This window comes from Procambarus clarkii, chromosome 18 (assembly GCF_040958095.1).
Source record: "Procambarus clarkii isolate CNS0578487 chromosome 18, FALCON_Pclarkii_2.0, whole genome shotgun sequence".
In the NCBI taxonomy this organism is placed as follows: domain Eukaryota; kingdom Metazoa; phylum Arthropoda; class Malacostraca; order Decapoda; family Cambaridae; genus Procambarus; species Procambarus clarkii.
Window position 1 is genome coordinate 17,055,021 of NC_091167.1, and position 18,896 is coordinate 17,073,916.

The 18,896-nt window shown below is 44.0% G+C and overlaps 1 protein-coding gene across 1 annotated transcript in view; it reads left to right on the forward strand.

Moving 5' to 3' along the window:
* vap (RAS p21 protein activator vap) overlaps nucleotides 1-18,896 on the forward strand; it is a 62,054-nt gene that overhangs the window by 13,611 nt on the left and 29,547 nt on the right. The window contains exons 5-11 of the mRNA XM_045736949.2: nucleotides 1,492-1,606; nucleotides 3,450-3,555; nucleotides 5,056-5,179; nucleotides 5,929-6,035; nucleotides 8,807-8,956; nucleotides 12,842-13,018; nucleotides 14,724-14,864. Coding sequence (XP_045592905.1) covers nucleotides 1,492-1,606; nucleotides 3,450-3,555; nucleotides 5,056-5,179; nucleotides 5,929-6,035; nucleotides 8,807-8,956; nucleotides 12,842-13,018; nucleotides 14,724-14,864 — 920 coding nt within the window. The remainder of the gene's footprint in view (nucleotides 1-1,491; nucleotides 1,607-3,449; nucleotides 3,556-5,055; nucleotides 5,180-5,928; nucleotides 6,036-8,806; nucleotides 8,957-12,841; nucleotides 13,019-14,723; nucleotides 14,865-18,896) is intronic.

Consider the following 18,896-nt stretch of genomic DNA (forward strand, 5'->3'; position numbering starts at 1 on the left):
ATGGTGATCAGGTGGCTTCATTAATGGTGTCCCACTTGCGTGCTATGTCTTAATGGCAGTATGAAGTTTCCTGGCGGTCCTTCCGTTTCTTTTTGTCTCTTTGTTGATGTACTTTGCTTTCTGTTCGGGTGGTCTTGTCCTTTCTCTCGTGGCTGTTTCAGGATCGTCATCTTGAGACGAATACTGTTGCCTTGTATCGTGCGGCGCTGGTGGTGCCACTGCAGCTTGCTTTTGGCATTGATGTTAGTTCTACGCCGTTTAGAAAACTGTCTCTGGTGTTGTTTCACTTCCAGCCTCTTCGTGCGCCACCTGAACCCTTTGGACAGGGTTCTCTTATCTCTCTCCCCCTTGGTTTGTTGTGGCACCCTTCGGTTTTTATTGTCTCTCCAAGGCTCTTTTTCGCGTGTTTTGATATGCATCCTCATAACTGAGGTTTTGGGTAGCTGGCACGAGGGGTCTGGGGCTCCCCCTTCCCCCTTCCCCCTCCTGGGGAGGGGGGAGCTGCACAGACGGCGGCACGGCAATGTGGTGACGTCGTGCTAGTTTGCTCGTTTTTGTTTGGGGAGTTCTTTCCACTAGTTCGGCTTTCAGTACCAATTTCTTAACCAGAATTAGAGTTTGTTTTGGGGCGCTTTCCTTTCTGGGTGCCTGACCCGGTTGATGGCAGACATAGAATGCTTCCAACCACATGGGGGTTTCTATAGGCCATTGCTCCTTGTGCCTCTCTGAGGGGGCCAGGTTCTGGCCCATGATCCCTGGTAGGCCTAAAGAACTCCATTCACATGACTGATGCCAAAGTCTAATATAGCAATACCAGTCTGGATAAGCTTCAGTGAGTCTCTGGGTCTCACCCAGAAAATAGCATTTCATTACATTCACTGCTTGTTTTTTTATTCTTTTCCTGCTTACACCATTGAACCGTGGGTTTGCTGTTCTCTTTTCATCCATTCCCTGAGATTTATGAACTGTTACATTGCTTCTTTACATTTCTGGGTCATGAGTTCCATCATTTTATTTGCTGAATTTCCTTCCATTTCAGGCTCCATGTGAACCTCCTGCAGGCATAATCCCTAATCCTCCTGTTGCTCCCTCTTCTGTGGCTGGCATAGGATTGTTGAGTCTTGAAAGTCTTTTGATGCCTGATTGTGGACAGTGATTAATGAATCACTTTGGGAAGTCATTGAGGGTTCTAATTAACAAATAGTGTTGTGTTTGTTTATGAATGCCATTGGAAACTTAAAAACTCTATATGAAAAAATTTAAAGGGAGTTAGGACAAAACTAGCTTAGCTCCCATCCTGTAACTACATTTACATAGTTATACATACATACACATAGTTACACACACATAGTTACACATACTTACATACACAGCTGGAAATACACTGTATATGTATGCTTACATGCCTAAAACAGTTTTAAACAAGGGTTATACAGTATATAAATATGAACAACATACTGATTTTGGAACTCCATGCTTTCTTTTTAACAGCTGGCCAAGGCAGCTTCCTGGTTCGTCCTAGTGATAATTCACCTGGTGACTACACGCTCTTCTTCCTTACAAATAACATCATTCAGAGGTTCAGAATAGAGAAACGTGGGGTGAAGTAAGTACAGTATCAGGTGCTATAGAGTGCAACCTTGATTCAGTGAACTATATAGGACCAGGCTTGATTTGTTGCATCTGCAGAGTCATTGCAACTGGAGATACCTTCAGGGGGCATTTGTGATTTTTTTTTTTTCATGAAAAATACATTGCTATGCTAATTTCTCCTAATATTTCTTTCATCAACTATTTTTTTTATATATATGTGATCAGAGCCATATTATAGGAGTTAAAATTTATATCCTAATTTCTGGGGGAGCCCCAGGGTGGCTCCCTGAAGCTATCTCGCTGAGATTGTTGCATGCAAATGGGTCACGTAAGATGCAGGAGTTATGTTTGTCCTTCAAGGAACAAGCATAACCTGGCCTCCCTGACAGAGGCGTAGAGAAAAAGTGATAATTCTTCACCACACCAGGAAAGCATTCAGCAAGTCAGCAAGCTTTACAGACAATTGGAGGGTTAACGAAGACCTAAGCTTCGAAATCCCCAAACGACTCTGCAAATGATTCACACACAACAAGACAAACGTTGAAAATTAGCATGAATGCCACCACCAGTTGGCTCAACTTCTGCACTCGGCCGTAGCCTTACCTAGTTCAGTCTCTGATGTCCAGCTTTAATTTTTCCCACACTATTGGTGAAGTTCACTAAGCAAAATGTTTACTTCAATCTGTCATATGATGAAATTGTGATGCATAATTACTAGGTAGAACCTAAGTCCAGAGATTTCACCCTCATTGTTGCTGGTATTTCTCAGGATGTTTTATTTTTCCCTTAACTGTATGTTAAGGGGAAAAATGTTTTTATTATTTCCTTAAGTTTAATTAAAAACAAAATAATCAAGTCAAGAATCGCAAATATTGTAAATGAACAAGGCTTATCATTTCTGGCCAAAGTCTGTTAACTGTGACCCTGCCACCTAAACACTAGTAAGCAGGGCCAGCAATTGTGCATTGCAACCCAAGATTTGCTGAAGTCAGGTTTGCTGAATTAAGGTTACACTGTAGTTGTAGTAGTGAAGTTAAGGTTCTAATAGTGAAACATGGCAAGAAGTATCTGGTATATATTGTACTCATACTTGGGAATAAAATTAGTATGATATTTTTAAAATCAAATGTTAATTTCTGAAATTGTGAACATTAAATATTCTCATTTTTCTGATTATGTTCCTTTCTTAGCTCAAGAATATCAGTGTTTTTATAAATGAAGGATATGATGTAATAGATTTTCATAAATGAAATTGAAGTTAATGTCTGGTTGAGCCACAAGTGTATAGGTCAAGTGGTTCACATGCAGATGTTTTATTAACGTAATTGTACAAATGATTACAATTTGATTTTTAGCTGTTGATAGATTAAGGCACCACACAAGTTAACCTAGGTGTTTGTTATCAACATTTAGTACACAACATAGTTATTTGATAGATTAAGGCACCATACAAGTTAACCTTAGTGTTTGTTATCAACATTTAGTACACAACATAGTTATTTGATAGATTAAGGCACCATACAAGTTAACCTTGGTGTTTGTTATCAACATTTAGTACACAACATAGTTATTTGATAGATTAAGGCACCATACAAGTTAACCTTAGTGTTTGTTATCAACATTTAGTACACAACATAGTTATTTGATAGATTAAGGCACCATACAAGTTAACCTTGGTGTTTGTTATCAACATTTAGTACACAACATAGTTATTTGATAGATTAAGGCACCATACAAGTTAACCTTAGTGTTTGTTATCAACATTTAGTACACAAGATGATCATATCAAGTAAATAGGACAGAAAGTAGTGGGTGAATATGGTAAAAGGAAGGAGCTTAAAGACTGGATGTTGCAGGTACCTGATGGGTGGGAGAACGTTTTCCTGCCTTGATGCTGTCATCAATAGATACAAGACGGAACAGATTTTAGAAGGACATACTTTAGGTAGTCCAGTTTGTAAGGTAAGGAACCTCAACCTGCACACTACTACTACTACTACTTACTTGTGACAGGCAAAATATCCTGTCTTCCACACAGTCTAGTCACCTTTGTCCTCCAGGCAGTCTCTATAGCCAGTCTTGTCCTCCTGATTGTGTTTATAGTTATCCTTGTCCTCCCTCCCTCCTAGCAGCTTCTGTATTCACCCAGGTCCTCCAGGCAGTCTCTATAGTCACTCTTGTCCTCCAGGCAGTCTCTATAGTCACTCTTGTTATCCAGGCATTGTCTGCAGTCACCCAGGTCCTCCAGGCAGTCTGTAGTCACTCTTGTCCTCCAGGCAGTCTCTATAGTCACTCTTGTTATCCAGGCATTGTCTGCAGTCACCCAGGTCCTCCAGGCAGTCTCTATAGTCACTCTTGTTATCCAGGCATTGTCTACAGTCACCCAGGTCCTCCAGGCAGTCTCTATAGTCACTCTTGTTATCCAGGCATTGTCTACAGTCACCCAGGTCCTCCAGGCAGTCTCTATAGTCACTCTTGTTATCCAGGCATTGTCTGCTGTCATTCTTGTCCTCCAGGCTGTCTCTATAGTCACTCTTGTTATCCAGGCATTGTCTGCTGTCATTCTTGTCCTCCAGGCTGTCTCTATAGTCACTCTTGTTATCCAGGCATTGTCTGCAGTCATTCTTGTCCTCCAGGCTGTCTCTATAGTCACTCTTGTTATCCAGGCATTGTCTGCAGTCATTCTTGTCCTCCAGGCTGTCTCTATAGTCACTCTTGTTATCCAGGCATTGTCTGCAGTCATTCTTGTCCTCCAGGCAGTGTCTCCAGTTGCTTTTCCAAGCAGTCACATCTTCGTTCAGTTGGTTATGGACAGTGGCCAGTCTAGCTTCTAGCTTGTCCCAAGTTTGCTTATTGACGTTTTAGAGATATATGCTCATATCCTTTTTCCTCACATGCGTGGGTTGTCATCTTCCATGAATGTGTGGGTTGTCATCTTCCATGAATGTGTGGGTTGTCATCTTCCATGAATGTGTGGGTTGTCATCTTCCATGAATGTGTGGGTTGTCATCTTCCATGAATGTGTGGGTTGTCATCTTCCATGAATGTGTGGGTTGTCATCTTCCATGAATGTGTGGGTTGTCATCTTCCATGAATGTGTGGGTTGTCATCTTCCATGAATGTGTGGGTTGTCATCTTCCATGAATGTGTGGGTTGTCATCTTCCATGAATGTGTGGGTTGCAATATTTGTGTGAATGTTTTGTACTTTTCTAGTTGTACCCTTTTGATTAATGATAAGATTCCAGGTGTACCAAATAAGAGCATGTGAAAAATGTCATGAAATTAATTGCCTTTTACTTTTGTTCATTTGTATATGGAATGTAAATAATATAGTGTATATTGTTTAGGATATATCCTGAATCCTAAAGAAAATGTTGCTTTATATCAGTGTGATTCATTTATTATGTAAAGATTATTTGTTTACAGCTTTTGTTTGATTTAATTGTTTTATATAATTACAGCAGTTAAGCTCAGGAGAGCGCCTTGGCTTGCCTATTGTGCCAGTGAAAGAGGTTGAACAGCCAGAGAAAATCTACGCCACTTTAAATGAGATCAGGGAGAAGCTGGGAGTCACAAAATTCAAAGGTAAATTAATTTGATTTGTTATAAAGTTTGGCCTTATAGCCTAATAGTGACCTTCAGGGATAGCCCCTGAAGCTACCTTGTTGAGATTGTTCTTGTCTACTAGGTCCTATTAGTTGCGGAGTTCAGTTTTGGCCTACAGTGGACCAGAGCTAGAGCCTGCCCTCTTCATCCAGGCACAGAGAGCGAGTAACAGTCAGTCATCCTGTAACACTGTAAGGTGTTTGGTTTAGTTGTATTTAAAATACATAGAGATCACATACATAGAATACATGAGTCACAGACAAGGATTTGACAGGCGCCATTCTGGCGGCCTGAATCTCACACCTCTAAGAGTTAATGACCACCAAGTGACCTGAGGTCAGATCGTGCGAATTTCACCTTGCTTCTGCTAATCTTATAATTGGAGCCTGGTAGCCTTCAAACATGCCGACGTTTAAGGAGTGGCTTGGTAGAGTGCCTGAGGCTATCTACTTTGGTGTTGTACTATTTGCAACCTCGGTATTAAAAGCTACAATAAATATCAAATCAAAATTCTATTTGTTGTAATAGTATACTTTATATTTATGGTTTAGAATAATAGTTACATGTGGAGGGGTTGTATAATGGTTTGCAGTTTCATATTTATAAAACAATTATTTATGCATATTTGATACATACAGTAATGGAGGTATAATATATTGACTAAGAAATGCATCTTAGAATTATTGCTTGATTTTATTATCCAATATTAATTGGCATTGCATTTTCAGGAATCCAGAAACAAGGATGGCTATACAAGAAAAGCAAGAAAAATAAAAAATGGAAGTGTCTGTACTTTGTTCTCACTGATATTTTGTACTATTACGACAACCCAAAGGTATGGCTGCAGGGATTTACTCTTTGGCATTATAGTTTGTTTATTTTAAAACTTCAAACATGTCTTTCATACAATGTTTTCAGATCTTTAGTATAGATATTTACCATAGTGCTGTAGGAAAATGGGCAAGGCTGGGCAGGGAAAAGTAAAGCAAAGCAAGAGAGGGTAGGCCACGGCACGGCAAGGCTAGGCAGAGCACAGCAAGTCACGGCAAGGCTAGGCAGAGCACAGCAAGGCTAGGCACAGCACAGCAAGTCTCGGCAAGGCTAGGCAGAGCACAGCAAGTCACGGCAAGGCTAGGCTGGGCTGGGTAGGACTATTCAGGATTACCTATTTTAAATTTCAGATATTTAATCAAATAATACAGGATGTGGAAACTACTTTCTTGGCACCTGGCAAAATTGCAGTATCTGTTAGGAACAAACGTTTGCACTATTAATACTGACTCAGTGATTGGGTAAAATACACAATTCTTGCCTCTTGAAGTATTTACCATAATGGTATTCTACTGAGGGAAGCCTTGATTTTTATCTCTCATATGATGAATATCCATCAAGATAGCTTAACTCCAGTGAGTTTTCATTGTCATTCCTGGTCTTGCTCGTGGCCCCCAGTCTAAGACAGTGCTATAATACTCTCATGTTATTCCTGGTCTTCCTTGTGGCCCCCCAGTCTAAGACAGTGCTATAATACTCTCATGTTATTCCTGGTCTTGCTCGTGGCCCCCCAGTCTAAGACTGCTATAATACCATCATGTCATTCCTGGTCTTTCACATGGCCTTATGGTATGCTATAAGTTACACAATCTGGAGTCTGCCTAGACCCACTAGGAACTGCAGGCACTGAGACTTACCAGGGGAGAGAGAACTCTCGCCTGGTAAGTTTCCAAGTGAGCCAGGACCTGGAGCAACAGCTGAACCAGGGGGAAGAGGTACAGGTAACCCCACCTCGCCCAGTCCTGCCTGAAGGCATCAACCCCGAAGCCCTTGCAGTCAAGGAAGGGCACCACGTATACTGGGAGATGCCTCGACCACGCCGACTCGAAGAAATCCATTACTGAAGGCCCGAATGTCTGGCAGAGCCAGCTGAATGAACTAGTTGGTGTTGACCATACATTCCGTGGACGGGAAATGAACTGAGACAGGCCGTCTGCCAGGACATTGGACACCCCTTGAACGTGAACCGTCAGGAGAGCTTAACCCTGAGAACTCAGCAGACGAATCACCCGAAGTAACCAGCCCGAAAGAACCAAGAACGCCCCCTTGGTTCAGGCAATGAACCACCGGGGAACATTCCGAATGGAGCTGGATCGCCAATCCACGAGTGACCCGAATTCTCCGGAGCGACATCTACACAGCCATGAACTCCCGCACCTTGCTGTGAGCCCGACGGAAGGACGGACCCCATCATTCCTGGCTGACCTGATGAGCACTGGTCACAAAACCCTAACCAAGAGATGATGCGTCCGTGAACACATGGAGCGAGGGCACACGTAGGCGCCAAGGCACTGAACCCCGAAAAACCCGAAGAGGAAGCCGGTGACCCATCATCTGACGTAAAGCCCCCGAAGGCTGAACCCAGCAGTCACAAGAGAGGCGGAAGGGGCATCCCTGAAGGAACCAGAACAGCTGACAAAGCCACACAAACCCTTGGGGTTAACGGCCTAAGTGGCACACAGGGTGAGCCCCACGCCAATCAGAAAAAGATTGTAACGAAAGCCTGCCCCGAATCTGGCACCACTGGCCTACCGCAATGGGAAGAACCCGAGCCCTGGCACGACCCTTCCATGAAAGGCCCCCCACGAGCCCCCTGAAGTACTTACAAGTCCAACATAGGATGGCATCTAGCACCACCTGCTGATACACGAGTCGAGAAGCAAAAACCGCAAAACTGCATCCCGTAGGAGTGGCGTTAACAGTTTCAACAATGCAGACGATGCACGCACCACAGAGGGTAACACACCAAACACAGAGGCGGCCCCAAGCTTCTCCACATCCAACTCAAGCCAATCCAAGGACAACTTGAGGAGGGAGAAGAAACGCAGGGCCGAAGCCAGCAGGCCATGTGTATGCAAATCCTCCACTTCTAAGGTAACCGAAAGGGAAGGAACCTGCACATGAAGCTGCATCACACCAACATTCCACAGGAGGACAGGGGCGAACTATAAGAAATATTGCCGGAACAACCATGGACGTCTTCAAGAGAAAACTAGATCATTTTCTCCAAGGAGTGTCGGACCAACCGGGCTGTGGTGGATATGTGAGCCTGCGGGCCGCTCCAAGCAACAGCCTGGTGGACCAAACTCTCACAAGTCAAGCTTGGCCTTGGGCCGGGCTTGGGGAGTAGAAAAACTCCCAGAACTCCATCAACCAGGTATCAACCAAGAACAAACATGCATTGAGATACTCAAATTTGCCCCCAGGAAAACCTGCAACCCTGTCTGAGCCTCCCTCCACTCAAGCGCGCGGGACCAACAGAACGTGTGCCAAGCCTCCAACGAGAAGAGCGGGCAGTCTGCTAACCAGGACGACTATTTTCACTATCCTATGTAATGAAATTTTGTTGAGTCATCTGGCTTGCATTCTTTGTCCTTCCCCATCACCCTCTTACTTGTACACCAAGAAACACTTATATTTATCTGACATTTACAAGTCTTCATGTACTTGGCCAGTTAATGTTTTCAGGTGATCTCATTCTTAAAAAAAAGTTTAATATTTTCTTGTTAATATAAATTTATATATGTATATATATATTTTTGTTTTTGTTTTCAGCGCACTAAACCAAGAGGCCTAATTGATTTAAATTGTTCTTACCTGTATCAAGTTCATGACAGTTTCTTTGAGCGACCAAATTGCTTTCAACTAGTGGAGCGGGAACTACCCTGCTTGGCCACAGTGACCTACCTGTGCTCAGACTCTCAGGTAAGTGTTGAATTTTGTTAGGGTTGTTGAATTACTATGGTCTTATATAATTATGAATATATTACTCCCTTATCTGTTCTGGTGGAAACCCCCAATCACTCCCCGAAGCTATCTTGTTGAGATTGCTCCATTCTTAAAGGTCACATCAGTCATGGAAGTTTTCTTTGGCATACTGGGGGACCACAGATAGAACCTAATCCCCTCATAGAGATACAAGCAGCGAGTGAAAATTTGCCACCTCACGGGGAGAGCGTCCAGAAAGTTGGCCAAGCTTTACAGACCATAGGAGCATTCATAGGAAACCATGCCTTGAAACAGCTTACCAACTCTGCAAAGAATTTGCACTGAACATGGGATTTACTACAGCTAACTGGAAACTCATTAGCACTGATGGCCACTTTAAGGCAACCCGGTCCAAGTCCATAGCTGACATGCCATTTCTGTTGCTGATGTTGTGGTGGCAGGTTCTACCAGTAGTGTTCCAGTCAGCCAGTTGGTGGGGCACACTGCGGTCGGCGCTGCCTGCTCTTCAGCTAGTGCTTAGGCGTGCTGATGTTTCTCCGTGGCCGCTGTTTAGTGTAGGGGTTTTCTGTTGGGAGCCCCTCTGGCTTCCTGGAGCTATTGGACTGATATGCGATATATTAGTCTAGGGCATCAGTCAATTGGAGTTCAGCTTACCAGGGACTACAAGCCAGAACCTGGCCCCCCTCAGAGAGGCAAAGGGAGCAATGGCCTATGGAAACCCCCTTGTACTTGGGGCATTCCATGTCTGCCATTGTCCGAGGTTAACATCCAGAAAGGTAGGCATAACAAAACAGACCCCACATGGTAAGAAAATTGCAACCGAAGACCGAACAGAGAGGCAGAACTCCCCAACCTAAAAACAAACAAAACTCACACCCCGCCGCCGCGCCTCTTATCTGCGTAGCCCTACCCTCCCCGGGAGGATGAGGGGGGGAACCCCAGATCCTCTGCGTCGGCTACTCATCAACTCTAGTTCATTGGCTGATGCAATCTGGGGCGGTCGACAACTCTGGCCTCAGATTCTTGGTAGTTGTGTACCTTAGTGATGTGTTCTGCTGTGTGGTGCAGTGGTCTGGAGAAACTTCAAGAATACTAGCCTGCTTGCGCTTAGGGCTATCATCCCTGAGCGCCCTGTAAGTACTACCCTTGGGTTCTAGGATTATCTTCCACAGAGCTTTTGGGAACAGCTTCAATAGGAGTTTTTGCTGCTCGGCAATTGCCCTGCCCTTGGGTAGGTATTGGTATCATTTGCTGGTAGGGGCGCAAGGTACTGCGCAGCTTGCCTTCCTATGCGGCGGCAGGTTTCTGTTCCTTCTGAGGACATTGTACTTTTGCAGGTGTTTTTCTTTTCTCCTTGTTTTCCTTTCCTGGATGGAATCTGCCTTGTTTGGCTATTGGTCCACTTTTGTTATTTTGGTGGCCCTCCTCTAGGCCCCCTGTGATTATACATGTTGCAGGGGTTTAGCTTTTAGCAGTTTTCCAGTGTTAGTTTGGGCCTAACTGGTTTTGCAGTACCTTGCCTGGGCTTCCCGTAGCAGTCAGCCTGCGGGTCCTGGAAATCCCCGTTGGGGCTCATTTGACCGATGGATGCATCTTCAGAGTTCCAACTCGCCTTGTGCGAGTTTGAAGGTTGCTCTGTGCCCTTGTCTCAGGATGACAGTTACCTGGATTTCTTGCCCCTCTTTTTGGATGACCACTCTATCCCAGGTCCAGCTTTTGGAGGTGGTGCTTGGATGGTGTCTTTGAACCTCTGGGACGCATATTGGCACGTCCCAATTCATCTGGGGTTCAAGGAGGTTCAAGGACTGGTTATGTTTCGTGGTGGGGCTGCAGGCTTACCGCTTTCGTTGCCTGCCTTTCGGCTTGAATTTGGCACCTTGTGTTTTCGCGTGTCGCCGACTTCCTCTTCGGGTTGTTCAGGGTTCAGTGCCTTGGCACCTCCCCCGAGCCCTCGCTCGATGTGTTCACTGATGCCTTGTCTCTCGGCTTGGGCTTTGTGACCAGTGCTCACCAGGCCAGCAAGGGGCGTTGGGCTCAGTCCGTCCATCGGGCTCTCATCACGGTGCAGGAGTTCGCGACGGTTTGGGTCGCGACGGAAATGCAGAATAGAACCAGTGAAGAGCAGGGGTGCCATGGGCATAATCAGAGAACACTATAAACATCAGAGGCCCACGGTTGTTCAACATCCTCCCAGCAACTATTAACACTTTCGCGCTCTCCGCAAAGGTCACTCAGCCAACTGAATGTGCGCGCTGCGTTTTTATCGCTTAAGCGTAAAAACAAAAATGTGTATACTCTTTTTACTCTTCTGACCTTAGTTCTCATGCTACGTATTTCATTTTGGTACCAACGTGTTCGCAATAAAATTCTCTAGAAGAACATCAGTAAAAAAAAGTCACGAAACGTATAGGGATACCAGCACCAAATAAATAACTACGAAGATGACTCGCCGTGAGCGCCCATCAGCAACAAAATGTTTTTACTCTTGGGATTGTAATCACCTCCACACTTGTTCTACAGCGTTAATTTTGGTATCAATGGACTCGCAATGAAATTCCCAACACGGTGATATGAATATAAGCGTAGAATAATGATTGCGGCCCGCCCGCAAGAGTGTGGGAAGTGGTGAAATTGTTACCCGGTATCGGTGACGGGACGACGCACGGCGCTTTGAAAGTTTATACTTATTTCACTCTCATGACATTAATTTTCTATGTACGTCATTCATTTTTGTGTCAATGTGTTCGCAATAGAATGTTCTATGTGCCCATAGGTAAAAAATATCAACAAAGCGTAAGTTAGAATAGCGCCAAATATAAAACAACGCTGGAACATATCAGTGAGCGTCAAACACACACGAAATGTTTTTACTTTTGTTATGTTTGTCAAGTTTATACTTGTTGCACACAGTTATTTTTGGTTGTATATTGATCGGAATAAAATTCCCTAAACAGACATATGCATATAATACATGATATGGGGGAAGCATTACCAGTATAAACAGCTAAAGTCACCCACCTGCAACCCGTTTGGGACAAAATACCATTTGATCGAAGTTATCCACACCTTTCATGAACTTATTGTACCATGCAGCCTAGTGGTGAGAAAGAGAGCCTCATAGCGCGCAGTTTAAAACAAACCCAAAGTAAATCGGATAAAAATTGAATTTTATACAAATATTTTAAAAGTTGACATAACTTTATGTCCACTATGCGTTTACGTTAGACGAAACCGGACGCGCCGGCGCGTTCAGATAGCGCGAAAGTGTTAAGAAATATTGCCGGAACAACTGTGGACATCTTCAAGAGGAAACTAGATAATTTTCTCCAAGAAGTGGGCTGTGGTAGATATGTGGGCCTGCGGGCCGCTGTAAGCAACAACCTGGTGGTCTAAACTCTCACAAGTCAAGCCTGCCCTCGGGCCGGGCTTGGGGAGTAGAAGAACTCCCAGAGCCCCATTTAAGCAGGTATCAAGCAGGTAACTGTTAGTTTAGCTCCAGTCTCACTTTTAATAATTTTTGTAGCTGGATGCAACATTAGAAGTAGGAGTTAAGGTGTTGGGAAAGTCATTGAGCATATTTACAACTATTTTCTATAGTTCGTTGTAATTTTGAGAATTCTCAGTTTTCGTTCACAAATAAGGGCTTCCTGGAGGCATCTCCGGTTGCAACAAATCCCTCACTGCAGCAAATTGGGTTTGGTCCCATATAGTTCATTGAATTGATGTTGCACTGTACATTCAACGCTTGGTTTTTACTTCATATATGCATGCTGTTTATTTATTTATACCAATTTGTTCATTATTTTGTTTGTGATTATTGTTAAAATGTTTTTGTACTGTTTAAATATACTTGCATTTCAGGAAATGACCAACGACTGGATGGCTGTGCTGCGGCCGCTGTGTGTTCCACAGATGGTAGGAGCACCCAAGCTGCAGACGCTTAAATTCATGAAGTCACTGCATCTCACTATTATGCAGGCTACCAGATTACCCTCTAAGATAGTTCCCAGCCCATACTGCCTTGTTTCTCTTAACCAGGTAAGTCAGAAACGTGAAAATGGAATGCATAATCTGTATTGACTTTCTTGTTAGAAACATTTTCACTGTAAAGTCCTCTACTAAGTCATGGATGTAAATTTCTTTCTCACATAAAAAGTTAATTCCAGTTACTGTGTCAACCCTTAACCAGTGTACTGCACACACTGTGATATTATGGAGGAAGAGTGTGCGCACACCAGCATATTACTCTTGTTAGAATATTGTAAGATTTAAAATTATGAATAGAGCAGGTATGACCTAACTACTGGTTGGATCATTTGTCGATTTATTTGCTGCATTGTTTATTTACTTTCTGTGAACCCTCACAATTGTCTGTTTTGAGTTGCATTATTTCTGGGGGTATGTTTCCTTGGTGAAGGTGATCATGAATTCCCTGCTCACTGTGTCCCTGTGAAGGGGAAGGCAATCAGGTTTTGGCCTCTGGTCTTGTGTAGGCTATTTAAGGGCTCCTGGGGCTAGTTGTAATCACCTAGTTGTGCTTGCGGGGGTTGAGCTCTGACTCTTTGGTCCTGCCTCTCAACTGTCAATCAACTGGTGTACAGGTTCCTGATCCTACTGGACTCTATCATATCTACATTTGAAACTGTGTATGGAGTCAGCCTCCACCACATCACTGCCTAATGCATTCCATTTGTTAACTACTCTGACACTGAAAAAGTTCTTTCAATGTCCCTGTGGCTCATTTGGGTACTCAGTTTCCACCTGTGTTTCCTTATTTGCGTTCCACCCGTTTTAAACAGTTTATCTTTATCTACCCTTGTCAATTCCTGTGAGAATTTTGTAGGTAGTGATCATGTCTCCCCTTACTCTTCTGTCTTCCAGTGTCGTGAAGTGCATTTCATGGAGCCTTTCCTCGTAACTCATGCCTCTTAGTTCTGGGACTAGCCTAGTGGCATACCTCTGAACTTTTTCCAGCTTTGTCTTGTGCTTGACAAGGTACGGGCTCCATGCTGGGGCTGCATACTCCAGGATTGCTCTTACATATGTGGTATACAAGGTTCTGAATGATTCCTTGCACAGGTTCCTGAGGGCAGTTCTGATAACATCTGTGGCGTAGTCTTGCATATGCAGCAGATGTTATTCTTTTTATGTGGGTTTCAGGAGACAGGTTTGGTGTGATGTCAACTCCTAGATCTTTCTCTCTGTCCATTTCATGAAGTACTTTATGTCCCATTCGGTATCCTGTGTCTGGCATCCTGTTTCCACCGCCTAGTTTCATTACCTTACATTTACTCGGGTTGAACTTTAGTAGCCATTTGTTGAACCATTCATTCAGTTTGTCTAGGTCATCTTGTAGCCTTATACTATCTTCCTCCGTCTTAATCATCATATTTTTTGCATCATCGGCAAACAACGAGAGGAACGATTCTGTACCCTCTGGGAGATCATTTATATACATCAGAAACAGTATAGGTCCAAGGACTGATACCTGTAGGACTCCACTGGTGACGTCTCGCCAATCTGAGGCCTCAACCCTCACAGTAACTCACTAGTGTGACTTGCTAGCGTGACACACACTCTATACAGCATGCAGAACTGTCTCAGTGTGGCTAGCAACAGGGAGCCACTGAGACTTCCCCAGAAAGAAGCATTTCATTGTATTCAATGCTGTTTTTTTTTTTCTTTCTTTTTTTTCACAAAATTCACGGTGACAATTATAACTACTCAGTACTTTGTCACTCAGGTTAAAGTTTGTCGAACCAGACCAAAACCGGGACCAGATCCAGTGTGGGATGAAGAGTTTATATTAGATGAAATTCCTGCCGATGTCATCATGTTCACCATTACTGTATATAACCATGGGAAGCGCAGCAAAGATTCAGAGGTGGGTACCAATGTCTTTGTCATCACATTAAGCATGTATTTGTTAACAGTGTAATAATAACCACAGCTGGTAATTATAGCAGTTATTGAAAATTGATTATAGCTACAATTCTGCAGTGTGATCAGCACTAGTTAGTGTTGTGACAATACCACCTGTAGATTGGATGAGATTTGTATCATGGGTTTTATACGGATTTCAATGGAATATGTCTCTGAAGCTTTAAATTCTGTAATTGCATAGAATGAAAAGTCTGTTATAGTATACCGAGTCCCCCGTTATATGGATGCCCACTATATGAACACTCGTCTATCTGAACGGCCACATTCGAGCATCGTTTCACTATCTGAACCCACTTTGCTGTACCCCGTATTTTGAGCAGTGATAGTGAAATGTCCGGAGAGCCACATGATGATGTAGGATGGTGCAAAAGCATCTGCACAACCCACTTGGGTCATGGGCCATGTAGATGTTAATGTCCATCCGTTATGGGTTGTTCTAGTTGAAGCCTGTGTGGAAGTCAGCCAGTGTGTTGCTGGAGACCTGCCAGCATTTTGCTGGAGAGTAGAAGTGGTGTTGCCGTGACGCTACTGTAGAGGAATGGTTCGTGATTTACTGAGAAAGGTGGACACACCAGCGTGAGTACTGTTGACGAAAGGCTCAGGGAAGGTACCTCCAGTGTTGTACGATAGAAGATAGAGGTGGACTCGCTGGGATTGAAGATCACAGATGTTCTTTTGTAGTGTCCTGTGTGAAAGTAACGCCTGAGGTGTTATGTACATATGTAAGAAGTGTGTATAGTTAAGAAGTACACATAGTAATGGTTTTGTTTAGTGCTGTTTACCTCCCAGTCTCGTTTGATTGACTATTATTGCCAGCTCTTAATAACTTACTTATGATTTGTGGTTGGATCTGGTAAGAAGAGGCTCTAAGGCCTCATATAAAGTTTGAAATGTAAAGAACCCGGTTACTGGCTAAGTGAGGCCGTAACAGAAAGACTGCTGTACAAGGTGGAGAACCAGACTGGAATAACTGGGAAAACAATGAATTAGGGAAGAGAGTATCTGATGGACACAAAGCAAAGAATCACATCCAGAGAGGTGGTTTCAAGCTGGTGTGATGTAACAAGTGGGGTCACACAAGGCTCTGTCCTGAGACCAGTGCAGTTCCTAATTTATGTGAACGACCTACCCGAGGGAGTGAGCTCAGACGTGTCAATATTTGCAGATGATGCAATGCTGATGAGGACTGCAGAAAGTTACAGGAAAACATTGGCAAATTCTGGAAGTGGTCAGACAAATGGTTGCTGGAATTAAATTTTCAATCTCAACAAGTGAAAGGTAATGAGAATGGGAAAAGGGGAGAGAAGATCAGAAGGCATCTGCACCATACGGGGAAGGCACCTACAGGAATTAGGAAGATGGAGATCTGGGAGTGAATATAATGACGACACTCACACTGGAGACGCGCACACTCGCATACAAGATAACATTGGCAGCATATGGGACGCTGGCAAATGTAAGAGCGTCATTTTGGAACCTGAATCAAGACTCCTTCAAAGCAATCTACACAACATATGTTTGACCAGTACTGGAATACACATGTGTGACGGTAACGCGTTGGTGTTCGGCTGTTTAAGGCTAGGGGTATGGCCTCGTCACATAGTTATAAAAAAAAATAGAAAAACTGGAACTTCGTCTGTGGTAAGGTAAGGAGAAGACACACAAAACACAAGTAAAACTTTAACAATGAAATTTTAATGACGTTAAATAAATCAAAACATGAAAATAATGCACAAACAAATTCTTATAATAAAATCAATGAATCAAAATAATAAGAATTCTTAAATGACAAAATGAAAAGTTACGTTAAGGCAAAATAACAAGAAGTGCAATACAACAGTAAGTGGGAGGTGCTGGAATATTGGCTTAAAGCCACCACCTCTCTCAGTACACTCTAGAGTCTAGCTGGGAGGTGTGCTGGCTACGAAAGCACGGAACATTCTGAAGACTGATGTTGGGGCGACCCCAGACATCGGGTAGTATGGGGGGGGGCGAGGCAGGTGCAGCCAGACCGGCGACCAATCAGCGGAGTCGTAGCGATCAACGGGTAGTTTGGTGGTTGGAGTTCGAACAGGTGGCTGGTTGCATACGTTTCTGCTCACCCTGGCAAGCCTTGCTGGTGTTTGTTGTCGTTGTTGGACATTTCTTCCATAGTCTTTTATATAGTTGTGAAGACGTAATTTTGGAGGGAAGAGCAGGCTCAATCTCTTGAAGGAGATTATCGTCACAACTCTCCCCCGAAGCCTGCGGTTCTGGAAGAAGTACGTCGTTATGTGGTGGAGTAATGGATGGAGTCGCTTCTACTTCATAAACTCTGGAGAGATCATGGGCTAAGATGTTGTCAGACTCTTGGTATAGCGTGTCTCCAGGTTGAATTTCTGCAGTTAGCAAGCCCATAGTAGAAGACGTTGAGATGAGAAGTGGGCGTGCTGCAGGAGGTGTAGGGTGGTGTGGTCCGTATTGATGGTGGACCGAGCACTTTTCAGGTGTGGAGTGAAGTGCTGAAGCTTCAGGATGAGGAAGAGTAGCTCCTTGCCAATTGTTCCGTCGTTCCTTGTAGCAGTAGTCGCTGACAGGTGTATTCTTCTCGCCTCGTTGCTGCATCACGACACCACCATCGTCGGTACCATTGGCGTCGACATGGAGGATGTAGGGCTTATCTGACGAGGTGAGAGTGGAATTAGAAGAGGGCATAGGAGCACGAGTATTATCCTGAAAGCATTTGGGAAGATCATTAAGGATTTTGGAATTAGAAAGCGCCGACTCCTTGTCAGTGCTTTCGGGAGAAGAAGCCGGGATGGTCTCACTGTGGATGTAGGGTTCTGTGAAGGTAGAACAATTAATCAAGACAGTGGGAGGAGTACCATTATATTGCTTCAGGAGGTTGACGTGGCACAGCTGGGTCTTCCGCCGCCTATCTGGAGTCTCTATCACATAATTATTATTATTCCTGCACTCTTTGACGCAGTAGGGTCCTGAAAATCTGTTTTGTAAAGGTGAACCTGGGATAGGGAAATAAGCAAGGACGAAGTCTCCCGGCTTGAATTTTCTTACTTTGCTGGTCTGGTCGTAATGAGTCTTCATTCTCACCTGGGCTTTCAATAGATTATCATGGGCAAAGCGGTGGACTCTCTCTAGAATGTGCTGAAGGTTTTGAAGAAACTGGGGCACATTCTGATGCTCACTGAAGGTGGCATCTCTGAGAGAGTCTTTGAAAGCCTTAAGGGGAGTACGGCACTTACGGCAGTAGAGCATCTCATAAGGAGATACTCCTAGGGACTCATTGGGGAGACTTCTGAAAATACACATTATTAGGTCAATCTGCTTATCCCAATCCTTTGAGGTTTCACTACAAAACTTTTTCAAGAGTGCTTTGATGGTCTGATGACTACGTTCAAGAGAACCCTGTGAAGCAGGATGATAGGGGCTGGACAATACCTGTTTGATGTTGAACTCCTCCAGTGTTCTTTTGAAGAGATCACTGGTGAAGTTGGTGCCACAGTCACTTTGAATCTCCCTGGGAAATCCGTATTGAGTGAAGATCTTCAATAGATGTTTGATAACCGTAGCAGCCGTGATGTTCTTCACTGGAACTGCTATGGGAAATCTGGTGGTAGGACACAGGATGGTTAGGATGTAGGCGTTACCTGAACTGGTCCGAGGTAAAGGACCAACACAGTCTATTATGAGTCTGTGGAAAGGTTCCGCAGGCACCTGTATGGGAATCAGTGGTGCTCTGGGAATGGAGACGTTCGGTTTGCCTGCCATCTGACATGTGTGACACTGTTTTACGTACTGTTTGACGTTATTTACCATACCTGGCCAGTAGTAGTCTTGGCGAATCCCATGGTAAGTCTTGTTGAAGCCGTAGTGGGAGAATGCTCCATGGGCCAGGTGTAGAATAGTGGGCCGCAGGCTGGTGGGAATCACAAGTTGTTCGGTGTTGGCCCAATCGTCCTCCTCCTTCAGTTTA